The sequence below is a fragment of the Wyeomyia smithii genome, chromosome 3 (genome assembly GCF_029784165.1).
Source record: "Wyeomyia smithii strain HCP4-BCI-WySm-NY-G18 chromosome 3, ASM2978416v1, whole genome shotgun sequence".
Taxonomy (NCBI): Eukaryota; Metazoa; Arthropoda; class Insecta; order Diptera; family Culicidae; genus Wyeomyia; species Wyeomyia smithii.
Window position 1 is genome coordinate 17,575,890 of NC_073696.1, and position 18,358 is coordinate 17,594,247.

Genomic DNA, 18,358 nt, shown 5'->3' on the forward strand with positions numbered 1-18,358 from the left:
GCATCCAAAATATTTTATCATAACCGAATATCTTAATTTGCTCATATCATAGCACGTCATAGAGCAAGTAAGGCTATCATAAGATTCATCTGCCTATATTGTTCTTCTTCTTCTTCTTACCCAGGATTAGAGCGGAGGTGGTTTTTTCTGTTCTGTTCAATTGACACAGGCTTCGCAGCCACTGATTCCTACTGATAATGACAGTCTTCTCCCGAGCCGGGACGCGAACATGCAACGACTAGCAGTTTAGCCAGGCTACGTAGCAAATATGAAATTAAAAAATTTGGATTTATTCTAATTATTTTTTTTTTCACGGCTTATGGTCAATTTTAAGTCTTTGTCTTGTCTTATTTATTTATGATACAATGTATGTTTTTAGTAATAAAATTTACAAAAAAAGTCATTGGGGTGGAATGAGGGTTCTGGGGGGGAAGGGGGGGTTTGGAGTTTGTTATAATGCTACGCAATTATCTGTAGAGGGCTGACTTTGTGACGAAATGCTACACGCAAAAGTTCAAGTCTTGTACAATCATTGTGTCTTCCCGATTCGCACAAATGTTGCACAGAAATCGCCCAATAAATGTGTGAAAAGGATAACGCAGCAGTTGTACTGCGAACACATTGACATAGATTGAAATCAGAATATGTATCATATACCGACACATTATTTCTCACATCGAGTGTATTAGTGGCTGCTCTTTCTCTGTTGCTCGTAGATTTTCCATGTACGTGCGACGAGACTAGATCGACTAGATACGTCACATATAATTTGCAGGTTGCTTTTTCGCTTCTTTTTCGGTTCGCGTTGCGACGCGCAAGACGATGTCTCGTCGTTTTACGAAATGAGCGAGACACCCATGCTGTACATACTTGATGCCAGTTTTGTTAGTCTCACTCATACTGTCGGTTCGTGCTTGCTGCTACTTAGGGGAAAGCATGTGTGCAAAAGACTTGAGAAGCGTAGCATATGTATCGCTCTCAAGCAGAAAGGAGGAGAAAGATTTTGCTTCTCGCTCGCTTTGCAATGCTGCTTGATACCAGCTGAAACTGTTTAGGTGTAGTAGTTTGGAGCTGACAAATACATTGAAAAAAAACGCTAGAGCATTAATTGCGTTATGCCCAACACGCAATCATTGTACTGGTTCCAAACCACATCAACAATTGCGCTAAAAACGCACAATTTTGTACTGGTTTCGCACCATCCAACTTTTGCGTGTACGATGGGAGAGGGGGAAGGGGGTAGTAAAAACTAAAAAAAAAGCTACGTCATTTATTTATTTATTTATTTATTTATTTATTTCGTCAAACAAAAGTAGACTACATATGTTTAAAACTAACTTACATGCTATATGCTATTTATACTAGTGGGAGCAAAAAAAGAGTTTATACATAATTGAATAATTTCTTCACTTGACGGATTATTACAATGAATGTTTTCTATCGATTTAAATTGCGCGTTGAATTGAAATATTGTTTTAATTTAGTTCTCGACATAGAAAAGTCAATTGCTTCACAGTGTTGGTTATACACTAACATCATTTGATTAATTGGCCCGTATTTAGCATAATTGTTTCGTTGATGATTTAAAGAAAACAAAGTCCGAGTTCATAAATTTCTAGAAGGTACATGAAGATTGAGTTTTGATTATATTTCGGGTGAATCGACACGTTGAGATACGATATCGTTAACAAATGACATCATTGCGAATTCACGACGGGCTTTTAATGATTGGATGTCAATTAGTCTGCAGCGTTCGTCATATGATGGTAGGGGAAATGACGTCCATCGTAGATTACGAAGTGCATATAACAGGAATTGTTTTTGCACTGATTCTATTCTGTTTACATGTGTTGCAGAAAACGGAGACCATAAAATGCTTCAGTATTCTAAAAGTGACCTGACATAGGAATTATAAAGTGTTTTTATTGTGTATGGATCATGGAAATTATAGCAGAAACGTTTTATAAAACTGAGCATGTTACTAGCCTTATTAATAATTGTATTGAAGTGATCAGTGAATGTTAATTTTGAGTCGAGTATAACTCCTAGGTCCCTAACTCGTTCACTTTTCTCTACTACCTGATCTCCTAAGGAAATAATATTGCTTGGCATGTTTCTTTTTCTGCCAAAAGCCATCGAACTACATTTTTTTACGTTTAGCTGAAGAAGGCTTTTTTTACACCAAATGTAAAAATATTTTATCTCGTTACGAAAAATATTTACATCATCAGCGTTTTTAATTTCAATGAAAAGTTTAATATCGTCGGCATAAATAAGAATTTTTACATGTTTTAGAATAAAGGAAATGTCGTTTACAAATAATATAAATAGTAGAGGGCCCAAGTGAGAGCCTTGAGGAACTCCTGAGGTTACCTGAATAGGTTTCGATATTCTACCTTTAAATTTGACTGTTTGTTGACGATCTGTCAAATACGATTCAATCCATTTGAGTAATTGTGGATGAATTCCAATTTTTCGTAACTTGAAGAGAAGCAGGGGTATATCAATGCGATCGAAAGCTTTACTGAAGTCAGTATACAAGGTTTCAACATAATTACCTTTATCCATTGCGTTCAAAGAGAAGTTAATAAACTCGAGTAAGTTAGTTGTTGTTGAGCGCCCTTTGAAAAAATCGTGTTGCGTTGGGGTAATTCTATTTTTTATTTGGTGGAATAACTTTTTGTTTATTATTGCTTCAAAAAGCTTAGGTATACAGGAAAGAATGGCTATGCCTCGATAGGTGCTAATGTCGGTTTTTTACCAGATTTGAACACAGGCACTAGATATGAGTTTTTCCAGAATTTCGGGAAGCAACCGGATTCCAGCGACATATTGAAAATCAAGAACAGTGGGGAAGTTAGCTCTTTAGCTAAATGTTTCAAGAATGCTGGCGGAATTCCGTCTGGTCCCGGACCTTTAGACGCATCCAGAGCTTTTAAAGTATCTTCAATTTCGCGTGCGCTGACATGTTCAATATTGAAATAGTTGGGAAACTCAGGAAAGTTGGTGAAGAATGTATAGTCACGATCAGATTCTGAGAAAGTTGTATAATTTTGTTGAAAAAAATCAGCAAATAGATCAGAGATGTATGCCGGGTTCTCTTCAACTTTGTCATGCAGTTGCATTTTTGAAAGAAAATTTTCAGATTTTAACTTTGATTTAACATATTTGAAAAAAAATTTGGACAGGATTTGATTTCAAGCTCAGTCTTTAATGTGAACTCTTCAAACGCGTTACTAATGGCATCGTTTAATTCGCCGCAAATGTTAAGATAAGTTGTTAAAGCATCACGATTTTTATGAGTTTTGTATTTTTTATGTGCTTTTTGTTTTTTGTTTTTTAAGTTTTTAATTTGTCTATTGTACCAGACTGGGTATTTGGAATTGCCATGACGTCTTATTCTTTTCAATGGTATTTCGCTAATAAATAAATCAGATAATATGTTATAAAAATTTTCTATAGCCGAATCGACGTTTCCGTCTTCAAACAATACATCTTGCCAGTTGATACTATTTAGTTTATGTTATACATGCTCCCTAGTAGCTAGTAAATCTCATCGCGTAAGCTGCTGTGTCAATACCGTTTTCCAGCGACACAAATTTGTTTTAAATACAATCCAATTACACACACCATCTTTAAGAATGAAATGACTGCACCCGTGATCAAATACAATTTTGAAATCATAGCAAACCTTAAATCAGGAAAAAACATGACCATTCGCCTGTTAGGAAACAGTTTTGAATTGAGAGAGAATGATTTCTACAATGTGATAAACCAATAAAATGAAGATTCATGTGAAAAGCGTAACCAAAACTCTCCTGTAACCTTTCGTGAAAATGATTCTAGAACGGGATTTTTTGTGTTACATCATTGACGGATGCTCCTCTAAGGAACAACTCTTCGATTACACAAACGCCTGCTAGGATACCATTAAAATAGCAGCAATTCATGTAGAAGCGCTTTCGTACGTAGACACATTCCAAATTCTTGCAATTTTGAAAATGCTGTATCTCCGGAACGCCACACTTTGTTTTTTGCTGATAAGTGATTCCTATGTAAAATCGTCTGCTTAACACATTGGCGTGGTCAAAATCAAAATCAAAGGGGGTGTTTTTTGAGGAAATTGCAAATTAAGTTTTGAATCGAAAAAAATGCAATGTTGGCAACACTGCAGAAAAAAACTGATCACGTAGTTCGATTTTGCATCTAAAATCCTTCAAAATAATATGTCTATATCACCTGTAGCTCTTCAGGGTCCCGAGATATTCACAAAATAAAAAGGTGTTTTGCTAAATTCGCAAAAAGTGGAGGCAGTCCCATTGACCGAGGGGTCCACCAATCGGTACAACACCTTTTACTTATAAGTTCCGGCTCAAAATACATCGACTCACAAATTTTGGTGGAAATCGGAGATGGTCGATGCATTTTCTCGGACACTTGACATGGAATGACCCATATGCATTAACAATTTTTGCAACAGTGAATGAATATTTGAAACAAAATTTTCAAAGAATAATATAACTTGACTCTTTTGAATCATTAATGTGTCCAATGGATGACATTTGGAAAATTGTTCAACTTTTCACTATCTTATCATTAAAATATTCGATAATTTCATAGAAAAGCAAATCTTTATTATTCTTGAGTTTCATATTTTGTATCATTTTAACTACAAACCCTTTTAACATGTTGATTCAACCACGCGTTTTGGAGCACAAAATATAAAAAACAAAATTCTTCAACAGATTCTAAATGTTTCCTTAAAGACATGTTGTATTTAGGGCTGAGTAAAAAAAAAATAATTCGATGTAGTTATTTTTCAAGTCTAGAAATCAGTCCAAAAGCAATGTTTGAGTAAAAATTGAAGATTTGCGGAAAGTCATGTACACTAAGGTCGCTTTTTACGCGGGTTTTTTTATGCGGCTTTTTTACGCGGATTCTGGAATTTACGCGGTATTTTTTTTTGCCCGGATTTCGGTTCCCCTTCACTTGGAATGCAAAATTAACGATGGTTTTTTTACGCGGATTCCGGAATTTACGCGGTTTTTTTTACGCGCATTCCGGAATTTACGCGGTTTTTTTTTACGCGGTTTCTTTTTACGCGCCACGTATCCCCCGCGTAAAAAGCGACTTTAGTGTATTCTGTAGTCGCAAGCGAATATAAAGATTCATCAAAATCAAAAATGTGCGTGTTAAGAATTCTTCAGCACGATTCCGAAAAAATTTGAGAGAGTACCGAGACACAGAAAAATTGATTTTGAAAAACTAAAGCGTGAATGACGTACCGTGGAGTAAGAATGTGTATTCTAAACTGAAAGTAAATCTAAACTTTTTCGACAAAAATAAACTGATAATACGAAAAGTTTTATTCGAACTATTCGATTCAAATGGAACTTCGCGCATATGTTTAGTTTTATCAAACTGAGCATTGTTTTTTTCTCAAGTCAGAAAACATTTTTTTTAAGAGTTATTTATTGCAGTATTCACTCGATTTAAAGCGAAATTCGGAACTTCTTATCAAAAAGATAAAAAAAAGTTTTTTTTCTTATAATTTAAGACCTTTCTAATTTCCTTGTTCATGGTTAACAAAGGGTTCGGTATGATTACCAGGATCGCGATAGCTACATCCTGCTGATGGGGCTGCCATCTTAGGTGTAGCAGGCGGGATACAGCATTTCATGATTCAGCCGCCAACTCCGAGTCAGACGCTGTAGTACGCCGCCCCTAATATGAGGATAGAACCGCATATGATCCCTCTTCCCAGTCAGCATACGACCAAAGTTTGCACCGGGGGCTGATATCCCGTTCGGTACCTTCTGGAGGTTGGGATAGTGAGCATATTAGAGTCTCAAGTTACAACCAGAATCTGACAGAGTAATTTTCAATTGACAATTATTAGGTTGTAGTGACGCTTTAACCCGTCGCTTTCAATTCAAAAGCATTTGTATCATTTTCGGGCACTTTGTGAATAAATGATTTTGACAGCTAAAGTACTTGAAAAGGAAAGCAATGATTTTCAATCAAAAGCGGAGATTATCAACGTCAGGACAACAGGACAACAACACCAGTTTCACAACCCGAAGTAGCCACGAGGCGCTAATGATCGACAGCAAACAATCTCTGAAATATTGATCGGAACTTGCGTGAAGTATTTATTGGATGCCATTGCCGTTTCAACAGCGTTTTATGGTGTGAGAATGCTATCATCAAACGACACAGAGGGAAAGAAAAGAGTTTTTCTCTTCATAACTCTCTCCGTCAACTGGAACAGTCATCAGTTTCATTTGAAATGATACGATGAACAACAGATGGGAGAAAAATCCATCGTGATTTGATGACAGCAGCCGAAAGGAATCAACTGAAAATAAAACTGTTCGAATCCTAATGACTACGCGAAATATTTCAGTTTCATTGTAATGGTTCAAAAGTGTAGAGCCCTGGTTACAACTATTTTCTAACCAAAAAGTTTGAAGTTTCATTGTGAAAAAATAGTTACACTCGTATTTGTGAAAATTATTTCAGTCGCTAGAAACATTTTCTGCTTCTGCTACCTGGTTTTTACCCTGTTTGTAAACGCACCCAGTTTTTGTTTTCTTCCCAAGAATGGAAGTTTTGGTCACCGCGACATCAATCGGCAGAGGTGATAAAGACGCTTCGAACGCCACCAGAACAAGCTCTTGCTATATTCATTGGAGCATGTTTTTAAATTTCTGGGTAAAACTTCAAAAAGATAAACCACTTTAAGACACTTTTGCTATCGGAAAACTCATCAGAATAATTTTGGCCAAATTTTTGTTTTATGTGTTCTATGTGCACTGGAGCTCACGGCAGTCTGCTACAGGTCTTATTGTCAAAAAAAGAGTTGAGATCACCTGTAAATATCAGTGTGCATCCAGGTGTGAAGCAAGACATAAGTAGATTGCTGAAAGAGATAACAAAAAAATGAATGGGCCAACATTACTTCCCTGAGGCACACCCGATAAATTCATCGATCTGTGAGATATAACTTCGTGCAGTCAACAAAACAAGCTGCAGCTCCAAGTCTTTGATATTCCGAGGACTTCAGTTTCCTGGCAGCTGCTAAAAATAGCTGTCGAAAAAATATATATCGGACAGACTAACCAAGATAGTTGGTAAAATTTCTTTGCGTTGGCTTGGGGAGTTGGACTAGAAAAATGTTTGGCGAATTAATCGTGAGTTCCATTACATTTTCATAACTCTGAATTTTTGAAATCGCTGGTTTACCCAACGAATTCTGATTAAATACTTTTTGATAGGATATTTACTCCAATTGAGCTTTCTCGATCGGTGAAACGTTGATTCCAATCAGCTTTGGTAAGTTTTTCAAAGTAGTCTAATGCAAAACCAGCCGAAGCAAACCGCTGCCGAAGTAGTCTAATACCCTATTATTTTTTTGGCCCTTTGCAACCTTCGCAAAGCATCTTGAATCAACTCTCGCCAAACATGTGAAAAGGGCCCATATGTAAACAAGTCAAATTTTCTCTTTTTTTTTAATTACCCGTTATGTACTCGGCAAGTTTTACACACGTGAGTACTCGGCAGAGTACCCGGGTACCCACCAAACTAAATGCTTCTAACTTTTTCCATTCTTGACCGATTTTCGATCTTGACCCGTCAAAAGATTGGAAAATTTGTCTATTTTTAGTATACGGGACCTAAAGAGCCATTGGTTCCCATATGGTTTCCGTAAATCCGGATCTTCGAGATTATGTTCAAAATCGGGAATCTGCTCCGAAGTGGCCATTTTGGAAAATTTCAGATCAGATGGACTCCAAATTAAAGTAAATCAACTCCTAGAGTTATTTCATGGATTTTGATACCAATGTTGCTCGGTCTGATGATGGAAAATAGAACTGGCTTAGTTGAGGTTTTCCGTGTTTTTTGAAGCAACAAAGTTCGAAAAGGTACCCGGGTACCCTGCCAAGTACATAAAGATTAATAAAATCGTAATCTACCCTTACCAATAAGTTTTGTTGCTTGGAAAAAAATATTCTAATCAAACCATCTTGTTTGTAGCAGTAGATGAAGCTTAAACTCATTAAAAACGTGAAATTGTGGCTTGTTTACATATGGCACATGGACTCTTTTCACATGTTTGGCGAGAATTGGCTTCGGCTGGTCGTTCTTGCGAGTAGAGGAGTAGACACACCCGAGTACACACGAGGAGAGTAGACGGGGATGGGTGCATATGATCTCGGGAGCGAATGCGAGCAAGAAAGAAAACGGAAAAGAATGAGAAATAGCTTCAATGGAGAATTCTCCACTGTGTGCTAGCGGTAGCAACGAGAACCTCACATGAGGTATTGCATACTGCTTACGAGCGAGCACAATTTTGGAAGTAAAAAAATGATCCTTTTAAAACTACCTTCCGTATGTGCACTATACTTATCTTTAGCAGCATTGTTTTACTGTCACTTCCACTATCACTAGTGATTCCGTAGACCCAATCACACCACTCAATGAGTTATCTCATTTCGTGTTGGCCACTCAACAAAATAAGACGTTGTATCGTGATGCTTCTTGGGTTGCGGCTTGGAAGAGGACATTCAAATTCTTCTCGTACTAAATAAAAGCATATGGCAGGAATAAAGTACTCTCAACCACGCAACAGTACATCACGCCTCAGGCTTAGAGGATAATAAATAACATCTTAAGCCCAATAGGAAAATTTGTAAAAAGTTCAGACATACGGAATTACTTTACTATGAAGTCTTAAGAACTGTCTTTCTGAAGACGATAAAATATATCGAGTGAAATGTAATGAATTTTTCATAACGAATTCAGCATTTTCAGCCAACTTTTGGTTGAAAACAGATTTGCCGCTGTTTATGCACAGTAGTATAGAATTGTAAACATCTCGCCCATCCCAGCTTCAATAGTACTGCATCAAGTCTACGTTTGTGTATAACTATAGGCACCAACATTTAAATTTTTCTTTTTTCTGGTTATTGACATAGTTGTAAATCTCTAAAATTATTGATGCTTTTGGAAAAATCTAATTTTTATCCCTTCATTTTTAGAGGTAAACAAGTTTCTGTAAAGTTTGTCCGAAGCCCTGATTTTTTGTAATATTCTTCTTATCGTGTGTTGACTGCAAAAAAGGAGCAATTGTTTTCTGCTAGAGTTTCGCGGTGTTCAACAAAGTTGTAAAACATAAAATTTTATAAAACTCTCCAGAAGACACACGATTTCTATCTCTTTATATTACGGAAATATACGAGGTTTTGGAAAAAATAAAACAAAAATAAATTTTATAAATACACGAATTACGCATACAAACTGCACCTCTGCACCTCACCATTGTCAGCCTATTGTATAAAACTGAAAATGGAAGGGATAAAGTTGTTGTATCTTCCACAATATGTCATAAAACTTTACAACTTTGTCGAAACCACAAAGCTCTACTGTGTAAGTGAAAAAATTTATATCGCAGCGCAGCGCAAGTGATATCGTTTACGACCGAATCACAAAATATTTCGAGCCTTCAAATTAAAATCCTAACTATATTAAGAAACATTGTAGAAAATAGTAGAGATAGTTTTTCCTACTAGATTTCATTCCAAAGCGCAATGTTATCGACACGAATCACAAACTTCTTGGAACGTACCAAATTTGATGATTGATTAATTTTGAGTTTAGTAAAGTGGGCAATATATATATTTTTTAGAAAAAAATTTCCTTATCCAGACGGAACGAATGAGGAAAATTTTTGGCCTTGTTTATTTTTTGCATCCCCGTAAAATAACATACATTACCCACTTTACTCAACATAAAATGTAAATCCTAAGACAAAAAATGTAAATAGTTCGAAAAGTGAATAATTTTGCTATTTTTCACTAGATGTTTCGATAGCACGAGTTCAATAATCATCAAATATAACATTACTGAGACTTTGCATAAATTTGTTTTCCAGATTTTTAAGTGTGAACCTTCAAGAAAAATAATTCCTCCTTGTGGAACTTTCAAAACCGATAAAGTGTTGTGGTATAAAATTAAAAATATCGTAATTTTCGAATACATCAAATCAGTTTATTAAAAAACATCAATAATAAGCGAACGAAAAAAAAAAACGATGTAGATTTTCCCAAAAAAAAAACTTATCGAAGCTAAATACACAGAATATGAAAAACAAATTAATGCTTCTCATCTATCCTCAAATGATAACGAAAATAAATAAAAAGTGTACTACAGCAAAGAAAATCTAATGCAGAGTTCTGTAATTACATTAGGGAAACAGCCGTAGATTTTCATACTTCTCTCAATGGTTGCAATGCTAACTCTCAGTAGTATCATGTTGGAACTGATTGTCAAACGGCACGAAAAGCCTAGTTCACACAGCATGATTTACTGTTATTTTTTCTGACGAACGTTTCAAAGGACAATATTACCACGTCGGTTTGGCGAAAGTGTTGACAGAACTAGGGCTGCTGATATTTTATCGATATTTGATATTATCGATATTTGCCCCCCACGATATCGATATTTTTGAACGATATTGGTGCATTTGATATTATCGATTTTTCGATATTCTCGGTTGCCATCAGGGGAGTGCTGCCGTCGAAATTTTGCCTACCAATCATAAATTCATCATGGCATCAGAATTAAATTTAAAATGCTTACACGCAATATAAGAAATTCATTGAAAGTGCACATTATACTGAAAACATACGTTAAGGCTTGGTTTCTCCATTGATAAACATATTTATTCGAAAGTAGGTCAATAGCGATTAAAGGACGTTTACTCTATTTCAGCTAGTTTAGGGCAAATCAACTAAAAAGTGTAGGTACCAGAATTGTTGGTACTAAAATCAATAAGTGATAGATGGAAAATGTAAGCAGTTCGACAGAAATATGGTTGCCATATCTCCATTTTTAATGACAGCATGCTCAGAGCGAATATCCAGAAATTTGGGTGTGGAACTTCTCGGGGCAATAACCATCACGTTAAACCAATCAAATGCGATGCCTTGGTGTTGCATTGGGATGGCAGAATCGATGAATTTCAGTAAAGAATCGGTGTTACATGAGCGATAACATGAATGTTCAGGTAGGATGCTTCAGTAACTGGCTGGTGATTAGTCAATGGATCAGTGACGATTAGGAGGCGCGGCTCACGAAACGTCGGTTTAATCTGATTGGAAAATGTACCTTGCGTAAAGCGATCAGCAGTCGGCCCGCTGTCCTAACGGACGAGATGAAATAGCAAACACTTCGCCGGAATATTCGATACTAAGGCATGAAACATGCTGAACGCCAACGCGACCGATCGGGTAAGATTCTTGCCGTAGGTTAATGAACAACTCTACTCACGGTTGTTTATTAACCTTCGGCAAGAATCTCGCCCGATCGCTCACGTTGGCGTTCAGCTTGTTTCAGGCCTAACAGAAAGCCAACCCGGTGGCATCACAGACGTTTACGTTCAACATGAGTGAAGCCAGCATTAGCTGGATCACTGGATCAGTTTTACATGTAATTTGACAACTGATTCATCGAAACACGAAAAAAGCAGTGTTCATACGTGCATACAGTATCGGTGTTCAGTGGCACCGATACTGTATGCACGCTTTTGTATTGTTTTCGGGTGATGTATTTATTGCACGAAACGTCGAGTGCTTTGCTTGATGAAACAAAAAAAAAAATACATTGCATTATTTTAGAATGTACACAACGTTTATTCTTGCCGATTGCGAACGGCGGTGTTTCTTGCAGGCAGCTGACATCGCGCGATGATTTAAGGAATAACATTTCAACGTACGTATAAATGAAATAGCATATCAGCGCCACTTTTAAACATTTACAAAGCTAAGTTAATTTTTTTTAAATAATTAAATTGACTCAAGCGCATAACTCTGTGCAACATATATTATGCTTCGCTCGTTGCGCTCGCACTGCTGTGTGAACAAACCTTCAAAAACATAAATGAGACTAGCGCCACTGTCTTTCACGGCAGCTTCAGGAAACAAGGCCGATGCCACCGCGTTGCTGGAAGCCAAACAAAAAATATACACTAAAGTCGCTTTTTACGCGGGGGTTACGTGCCGCGTGAAAAACCGCGTAAATTCCGGAATCCGCGTAAAAAAACGCGTAAATTCCGGAATCCGCGTAAAAAAAACCGCATAAATTCCGGAATCCGCGTAAAAAAACAGCGTTAATTCTGCATTCCGAGTGAAGGGAAACCGAAATCCGCGCAAAAAAAAATATCGCGTAAATTCCGGAATCCGCGTAAAAAAAGCCGCGTAAAAAACGACCTTAGTGCATAGAGAAAAATATCGATAAAATATCGATATCGGCGCGCAATATAATTTTATTATCGATACCGATTCTAACATCGATAAAGCAAATATCGATATTCTATTTTTAATATCGACAACCCTAGACAGAACATCTTAGGCTGATATACATAGTCGCAGAGCAAAAAGTCGATCCCTTCAAGGTCATTCTTGGACAATATACATGAACTAAGAAAAAATTGTCGCCACATTGTGGACTGCCAGGATAAACCAGGATAAACAAAAATACAGATATAGGATATTCTTATTACTTGTCACAGGAAAACAAAAAAATAGAACTCATTCGTGAAAATTATTCTTTTTTGAGTTAAACAAGCTTCTTGGAGAACGAGGCAAAACAGAATTCGTCGTGTGCCTTTTTTATTAGTGATGCTTGTAATAATCTTGATCTTAGGCTCTAATCTTTGCTTCTCAGAACCTTGATACACAATAATAAAAAAGTAAATTCTTCATGCCATACACGACATAATTTTTCAACGCGTAGATTCGGAAGAACTGCACTCCATATTAAATTTGTACGCTCCTAATCATATTCCTAAAATTCTATCAATATTTTTGAAAAATTCGCATGAAACAAGCCAAGCGAAAAATATCTGCAGTCATCCATGTCCAAAGCCCAATTAAAATCTTAACAAACTCAGAGGATTATATGTGAATAAACATTGTATTTCCTGGTAGCATTGCATATAATCTACATCCGCGTGACAAATAAACGGAATTCAACTATTGTTCCGATCAATAACGACATGACAAGTTCTAATTAAACAGCAGCTAATGCCGTCCAGCGAAAGATAACGCTTATCACCCATCCACTAAACAATCTACATTAATCACATGGTTTCGATCAGCAAATACCTCGCCTCCCAGTTCACACATAACCAGCTGCCGCTGCACAGTGGGGAATCGCTGGCCATCAGCCAAAAAATTTTTTTTTCGTTAGCTGTTTCATAATATTTTTCCTTTATTGCTATAACATTCAAGTGTCTAAATCCAAAATTTTGGCGCAATATCATGAAATCTAAATTTTGTATGACTTTTCAAAGCTTGGCGAACTGACGTTTTTTGTCTTTTTTTTTTTTGAAAAAAGATACACTACTTTGAAACGCTCTGTAGCTTCAATGATAGCTTGGATTTTTTTGACGTCAAAAGAAAAGTTGTTGTAAATATTGTGCAAAACGAACCCTTTTCATTAGATATTGTAAAATTTGGTTATAGTAGGCCTGACACCAAAAAAAAATTAAAAAAACGTGATTTTTTGTAGAAAAGTAGTTTAAAAGTTTAGTTGCCGCAGCTTGCCACGGTTGTGACTACATTCAAAATTTAGGTAAAAACGAAAGCTTTCAAATGCATACTGTCCGCTGCTGCGCAAAACTGCGCAAATTGTCACTTTAGTGAAAAAAGCGAAAACAGATTTTTTAGTTTTTATTTTTAGAGTTGAAATTTCATCCAGCACCATGATACCCCATCAATGAAAATTTATGATATCGTACTCAATCCGTAAGGATGAAATATAAATTTGGGCATAAATCACAAAATGTATCAATGAAAAGTTATAAAATAAGTGTTAAACAAGAAAACAGTTAACAAATCTTTATAATATTTTAATTATGTCAAGCTTTATAATTTTCTGCAAATTTGAAACAACATTAAAAACATTCAGCCCTTTTCAATTTATGATCATGAATTTCGCTAAACTGATTGAAGTGTCAAACACTAGCAGCAAATTCATACCATCAAACTCCGGCTAACAATAGCCCGTTCGAAGATTGCTTTTGCTTCGCACTAGTTTGCACACAAAAGTTAAGCACACATTTTGCTTTATGAGAAAAAAAAACAAAGAACATTCGTCGCCCTCCGCATCTTTTCGGATTCATTTAGAACGTTGTGTCATTCCAGTGTCTTGGTTTTCAAATTCATAAATTCGTTGAATTTTATTATAGAGCCTTCAACTTCAGCGGCACAACCTAATTCAATGTCAATGTTTTACACATGTATTTGATTGTCCTATTTCAACCATAGAAACCAGATTAGAAAGACAACATATATATAAAACAATGAAACATCGAAAAACACTAGAAGAAATGCAAATTGCAGCGAAAGAATTTTTTCCTGCTGATAAGTATAATGAATTTCAAATTTTCTGGAAACAATTCAACACAAGATTCAAGCGATCACAGCGGAAGATGATGATGATGACTTTTTCAATTTGTAATTAGTTTGTATTACTTATGTTGTTTTAGTTTATTTAAAATTATATATATATATATATATATATATATATATATATATATATATATATATATATATATATATATATATATATATATATATATATATATATATATATATATTCAGGCAAAATTTGTTTAGTTCGAGGGGTCGTCCATAAATTACGTTTTTTTTTTTTCAATTGGGAGGACGCCCGGTGGCACTACTTGTGGTCAAAGATCATATAATTCTATAAAGAAGGAAAAAGTGCGAAAAAATATTTAAAATTGGGTTTCGTGCTTTATGGACGGCCCCAAACGAAAAAAGGATACCAAATTCGTGTTCAACGCCCCAAAATTATGTAAATACCAAGTTTTTGTCGCATTTATCGACACTTTTTTTGTTTGGCCAGCCTTTGTATGGAGTCGCCCCACTGTGCGCTGGTAAATGATTAATTTCCTAGATTTTCGGTATCAGTTTACAATGATACTGGTAAACACAATTTATTGCCCCAAAGTCAGCTTCACGCCGATAATATCATGCCATAATTTCACCGCTCTCCGGTCGGCAAACGTATACAGCATTGTTTGCAGTTGAACATTTTTTTATTCGTTCTCTCCTGCTTCGCTTTGCACCCAACTCAAGAGCTGCTGCTGTCAAATGCGAAATAAAGGAATTAAGCAGGCACTGTCATACCCGTTTCACAGGGCTGCCGTCAATACCGGGAAGGCCTCCTCATCGGTTTACACAGACTTTGCGGGCACGATTTCGCAATCAAATGACTGTTTTCCTTTGTTCCGACAGACAGGCAGCCTAAACAAATACATTAAAATCTAATTAAGTCGTTCAAAACACGAACTGCTGATGTGTTTACCGCTGCTAAATAAGATGAAAACCTAGTTATTCGCCTTTCATTTGCAACGTCTTAATGCTTTAAATCTGTTTCTTTTTTTTCTTGCAGCACCGGAATACGCAAGAAACATTGGCTGTTTTAGATAGGCTAGATTTAGATACGGACAAACCCTCCGACGAGGAGGTGGCGAAAAAGTTCGGTTTCGAAGACGCTTACAATAAGGGTAAGGTGAGCTGGTGGCAGCACCTGAAACCGCAGATCTGGTCGCTGTTTGACGAACCGTACAGTTCCAATGCCGCTAAGGTGAGTACACTAACTTAACAATGGAAACGCCCGGTGGAATGATCACGGATTAAACTTGCACAAACCACTAGGCGTCTCCATCAAACTAATGCAGCATGAAATAATTAAAGTTAAATAAAATTTAAATCAACAAATCGCCAGCAACAAATCTAAAATAAGCCATTAATTTTGCAGTGAATTTCATCCGATCTACTTTCCCCCTTGCCCAACCGAGTAATCAATCCCAAACTAATTTACATATCAGAAGGCTTTTTCGTTCACGGGTCTGCTCTTTCTATTACTTCCTCATTGGCCCTAGAGCGAACCGGTGCGAACTGGCCATGCAAATTTATGGACCGTGAAATATACACACATTCAGCTCGGGCATTATCCCGGAACGATAAGCCTTTACCTGCTAGCAACGAAGCGATAAACCACCGCTAAAATAACAACTTTCGCAAGAACCCATCGCCCGTCGACTTTGTCCTTTACCAGGTCAGCAGCACCCACTCGGTTGCGTGACTGGCAACTTTCGGTAATACGCAACAAACTATCTTCTGCGGTCTACTTTCAAGACAGTTTGTTTTATCCGTTTGAAGGGAGAGATGGTCGGATGTTAAACAGATCCAATATTCATCACAGAGGATGCCGAACCTGACGGAAAACCATCAGTTTGATTGGCATATTCGATGAATCGACTGGTCGAAATTCTCAAGTGTTCCAGCGTCCACATACCTAAAAAGTGGAAATTCATCGAACAGCTAGGCTGGAAATTGTTAATGCGAAAAGGTCAGTCTGTCTGTCACAAAATCGCCGCATCAGCAAGCTTTTAGCTCCGTGGACAAATTGCCTTTCGTTCGTTGAATCGTGGGTTTTGATTTGAGCGGGAAATTTTACACAACCAATAACAAGCAAATTGATATCAACAGCAATCGTAACAAAATTGGTGTGTTCTCCTTTCCATCGCGCTGAACTAGAATCTCTTTCAATTTTCGTTTTCATTTCCAACAGAAAGTTTGCACTATAAATCGTAACCTTCGAGCAGCCAATAAAAAGCTTCGAATTAATCTCATTATAAACATTGCGGAACATCTTTGATCCTCAAATAGTTTGACTGCTCGATGATAACTATTGTATTATTACAATACAACCAAATAATATTAAAACTTGTAATAAAAAAAAGTTTGTATTTCAAACTGTAATGTAGACTAAAATTTAAAAAAAAATCTTCAACATTCTAGAAAAATAGCACATATTGCTTTGCATCAAATTTTTTAGAGATACAAAACTCTCCCAAGAACGTTCTATCCTGAAATGCAGAAATATTATTATATAGAAAAAAATATCTGTTTAAAATGCATATATAATAGTGGTCACTTAAAGCTAAATATTAAATCTAGAATTAGTTGAACTAAATCCCAATCTAAACCTAAACCTAAATTCTTAAATTGATTATAATTACTTACGCTACAGTATAACTAAAATAATTAAATGAATCACCCTAAAGATACGATACGATTATAACGAAACACATCTAAAATTCATCCAGTTATAAGAGAGCGAGAGTAAGAATTAATTAAAACTCTCGAAACACGATCGCATTGTCATACGAAGATCGATAGATAGGTGATAGATTATAACTGATAAAATGTAAGGACAGTACCGAATAAACCCCAAAAGAAGACGGATCAAATTTTTGCACTCTACAAGGCCTGTGCGTTTCTTGTTACTTGTTATCGCCATATTATTCCGTGGTGTTTAAACCGCTGGTGTGAAAGACCAGTCTGAAGCCTTTCTGGGCCGTGTCTCCGTATACGGAAGAAAATCCTCCGAATCCTAGCCAGCAAATTGGCAAGCCCCAACATTTGGTCCTTCGAGCCGGATCGAAGGTACCCCAACCAGAAGGGTAGTTGCGGTGAGTACACCATTTTCACTGTCATTGAACAATAGGCACTGCTGGTAGATGTAAGTCAGCCAAGCCACAGGCCACTTTTAGCGCGATTTATGAAATATTGGCATTAGATTAAAGCCACACGGTGTGCTCACATTGAGACTTAGTGAAAATTTGCACAAATTATAAAATAAAGTGCATGTAGGGTAATTGCTCCATTATTCATCTCAACAGCTTGATGCACCTATATTCATCTCATTTGTCCAATTTACTGTCAAATTTCTACAAATTTTTGAAAGTAAATCTATTTGCTTCTCGATTTTCCCAAGTGGCTGAAAGTTTAACGTTGAAAATATGGTAAAATTTGACGATAAATTGATAAAAAGGCGTGATGAGATGAATATAGGTACTGAAATGAATATAGGAGCGGTTACCCTATTTGATGCGTTTTACTTGCATGTCCATAATGAGGTGGTGGTGAGTGATTAAGCATTCGCGTGGGTGGTACGACGCGTCGGGAAGGAGAATTTTCGCTTCGATTTCGTACCATCCGTCGGTTGATCGTCCGTGTAAAAAGTTATACCCCGCGACGGGAAGGAGTTTTTTCGCACGTTTTTTGATGTTACTTTTCGGAATTTTCGCTCAGAAATTGACACACCGCGACGGGAAGGAGATAATTCGTACGATCCGTGTCATTTCTCGCCGTGTAGAAAACGGTACACCGCGCCGGGAAGGATAAACGTTTTCGATTCCGTACCGTTTTCCGAATTTTTCGTCTCGCTAACCAGTCTGTGGTGGTAGTGTGGAGTTAGT

The 18,358-nt window shown here is 36.7% G+C and overlaps 1 protein-coding gene across 3 annotated transcripts in view; it reads left to right on the forward strand.

The window, feature by feature from the left end:
* LOC129733351 (potassium voltage-gated channel protein Shaw) overlaps positions 1-18,358 on the forward strand; it is a 325,848-nt gene that overhangs the window by 269,590 nt on the left and 37,900 nt on the right. For all 3 annotated transcript variants that reach the window (XR_008729460.1, XM_055695164.1, XM_055695163.1), the window contains one exon: positions 15,481-15,675. Coding sequence is in view for 2 of the 3 variants with exons in the window: in XM_055695164.1 (XP_055551139.1) it covers positions 15,481-15,675 (195 nt within the window). In the remaining variant the exon portion in view is untranslated. The remainder of the gene's footprint in view (positions 1-15,480; positions 15,676-18,358) is intronic.